Genomic DNA, 3,312 nt, shown 5'->3' with positions numbered 1-3,312 from the left:
TTTAGATCAGTTTCGGTTAAAATTTAATGGAAAATAGAATCAGGATCAATCCGACCCCAGGAAATTATGATCTTATCTTGGAAATGATTACGAGGATCAAAAATTCTGAAATAGTTTTAGTTCAATTGTCAGGAAAATTATTTTATTTATAATTCTTTGAGACTAGGAAAATTTTATTCAACTGTGAATTTATAATGCTTATAAAGAAATTATCGAATTATCATTAATTCAATTTCTTATTTTAAAAAAAATTAAATATTCCAAACATACAATATAATAAATTTACTATCACTCAAGTTTCATCATTCTCAGTAGAAGATTTCTTCGATATCCTCTCCCTTGCAATGCTTACCTGTAATTAAATACAATTTAAATTTTTTTGATCTGAAACAAATTAAGTAATAGATACGGATTATGTTAAAAAAAAAAAAAATGAAGACAGAGAAAATAGAATCAAAAACCTGTTTTTTCCAATCCGTGGATGCAGTGATAAGAGAGAGAAGAGTTGATTGCAGAATTGATCCAGCTACTATTCCAATCCAAAGCCCTTTTCCTCTTAAATGGGCTACAAAACCAAGCACAGCCCCAACTGGAAGCCCAACTAGGTAAAATGCACCTAGATTAATGTAAGCTCCTATATGCTGCCACCCACACCCTCTGGCAACACCTGAAAATTGGCATATAATTTGTTGTTTGATAGATCCAAGTTTGAATCTCTAAATGAAAAAAATACACCTGACGTAGAGAAGCTGAGTCTTAAAATAGTTTGGACCTAACTCACTTCCAAAAGTTAAATTAAGTGGAGGAGAATTATCCAAATCTTATATTTTGGATAAAGATCTCATATTAAATTAACGTGGAATAACATTATTTATAATTAAAGTGAATACGGATATCTACCAATTCGATCCGAGTCAACCTGAATCCTTTAAATATTTTAAGTATATTAACCGGATATGACCCAAACCGATTCAATCTAATGATGAGCAGATATCTGATGAATGTAATTTTATGTTACCAAGTCAAGTATGGATATTGTAAAATCCAACCCGAATCCGATCCATTAGCATCTCTAAGTTCCATTCTTGTCGTTTCGCCATATAAGAACTAAAAACTTATAATAAACTGACCTATGTACCAAAAAGGATAATTCAGAGTTCCTTCATAAAACAGTGAATGTCAACTATTCTGCCCAATATACAGAGAAAACTAAGCAGAGCGAGATTACTCCAAGTACAAGAAAAAAGAACTGAAAAATGAAAAAAAAAAAAAAGTTGAACTAACCAGAAAGGACTGCTTGTAAACTGTCCATAATAACAGAGAGTGAAATAAGAGGAGCCATGATTGAGATGTAACTGACAACTTGTTTGTCATTGCTGTAAGCATATCCTAAGATATGTCGGCAACTGAAAATGAGGGTGCTTATAATAATTGCCTCTGCTCCAGCAACACTAATCGCAGCCAAAACAGCTAATCTTGCTAGCTGTGGATTTCCAGCTCCTAGTTCATTAGAAACTCTTGTACTACAAGGAAAAAAAAAAAAAGACTATTAATTAACACATAATTATTAAATTTTAGAAACAACAAGATAAATGATAATATATACATATATCTATATATATATATATATATATATATATATATATATATATATAAGAAACACCTTGCTGCAGCTCCAAATCCATGTGGTATAGTGAAGTGCAACGTTGAAATTGTAAGGCTGGAAAAAATTACAAAAAATATGAGAAATTAGAATCATTACACAAAAAATTCACTGTTAATGCAAAATACTGGGATAATAAATAACCATACCAGATAGAAAGCACAGAAGTCTCCAACTTTGGATTTGGTAAAAGCCCAGAAAGCAAAGTTAGCAATTCCATTGACCACCATTTGAGACTGTTAAAACAACAATAAAGAAAAAGTATACCAGAACAAAATATTAGTCATAATTTTTTCACAAATGTAAAATTCTTGATTAAAAAATTAAACAGAGATTTAATTATACCAAACCATTACAGCAGAAGGAACTCCAAGGCGAAAGAATTCTCCGGCACCATAAAATACCTCTTTCGAAAAAGGCGATCGAGTTTTCTCACAGTCAGAAGAGAATTTTACATAAAATCCAAGTAATGCTATGTTTAACCAAACTGATAAACTAAAAGCTAAAGCTGCACCCTTATATCCTAATTCTACCTTATACACAAAAATCCAACACACAGCTGTGTGGAAAATTAAAATGAAAAGAGAGCTTAAAAGCATTGGAAGAATTAAACTTTGTGTTTGAAGAAAACGAGTTAAAGGTTTAAGTACAGCACTCGCTAATAATCCAGGGATTAGATACATCGAGTATGTACAAGCTAACTTGGAAACTAAAGGGTCTTGGCCTATAAGAGGAAGTAATCTGTTCATGAAAATCCAAAGTAAACATATTGGAGGACAAATTATGATCAGGCAGATAATAGCAGTGTAAGTATAGGTTCCAAGCTTGTGATATTGTTCTGCTCCATAAGCTTGTCCGCACAAAGTTTCTAACCCACCCACCATTCCTGACTGCTTGATTACAGTAGAAAAGTGAGTTTCCGATTCAGAGAATAAAGTATATATTTGAGCAGAAAAAGAAGAAGGAAAGAAATGAAAGACTTACAAGAAGACTAAATCCAGTAACGTTAGAAATAGAGGTAGCAATGGCGACACTAGAGAGAGCAATCTGATCACCAAGGTGGCCTACTATTATCACCGATACAACTTGCAGGAGATACTGCAGAACTGAAACTGCCACCATTGGAGCTGCTAAACAGCTTTCCTTCTTTAGCTCTTTCAAAAACCCATCCCTCGTTATTGCCCATTTTCTCTCTTCAACTCTGGTTGCAGCTGACTCTTCCATATATGACAGCAACAAGACTGAATCATGTACAACTTTTCTTGGAAATGCCAAAACTTATATACACTACTTCATATACAACAAACAAAGTGATAAGGTAGATTTACTCAGTATGGTACTTAACAATTTTTTATATAGCACCTAACAAACGTGCAAGGGAGGATGAAGAAGAGGAAAATAAAATTGGACATGACACAAATTTATTTAGTATTTTTATTACTCACTACGCGTATATATATATAGAGTGACAATTTTGTTGATGTAAAAATTGCTTAAAATGGTAACTTTGGGACTAATGTCAAAATAAAATGTCCAATATATCATTATTTTGCTTTTTAGTTTAAATTAATCGAAAAACAGCGCTTCGAGCATGGAGATTTAATTATTATTTTATTAATTATTATTAATGATAAAATTGTTAAGATGAA

At 32.1% G+C, this 3,312-nt stretch overlaps 1 protein-coding gene across 1 annotated transcript; it reads right to left on the bottom strand.

Annotated features, from left to right (window-relative positions):
• Window positions 1-217: 217 nt before the first annotated feature.
• Window positions 218-3,095, bottom strand: LOC105638781 (protein DETOXIFICATION 2). The gene is made up of 7 exons (XM_012222645.4): window positions 2,648-3,095; window positions 2,009-2,553; window positions 1,813-1,899; window positions 1,664-1,720; window positions 1,285-1,523; window positions 462-667; window positions 218-352 (listed from the first exon to the last, which is right to left on the bottom strand). The coding sequence occupies exons 1-7, from the start codon at window positions 2,885-2,887 to the stop codon at window positions 293-295; spliced, it is 1,434 nt and encodes a 477-aa protein (XP_012078035.1). The 5' UTR covers window positions 2,888-3,095; the 3' UTR covers window positions 218-292.
• Window positions 3,096-3,312: the final 217 nt, after the last annotated feature.

The sequence above is a fragment of the Jatropha curcas genome, chromosome 4 (assembly GCF_041381405.1).
Source record: "Jatropha curcas cultivar XTBG-Jc1 chromosome 4, XTBG_Jcur_1.0, whole genome shotgun sequence".
NCBI lineage: Eukaryota > Viridiplantae > Streptophyta > Magnoliopsida > Malpighiales > Euphorbiaceae > Jatropha > Jatropha curcas.
This window is presented reverse-complemented; position numbering and strand designations above follow the sequence as displayed.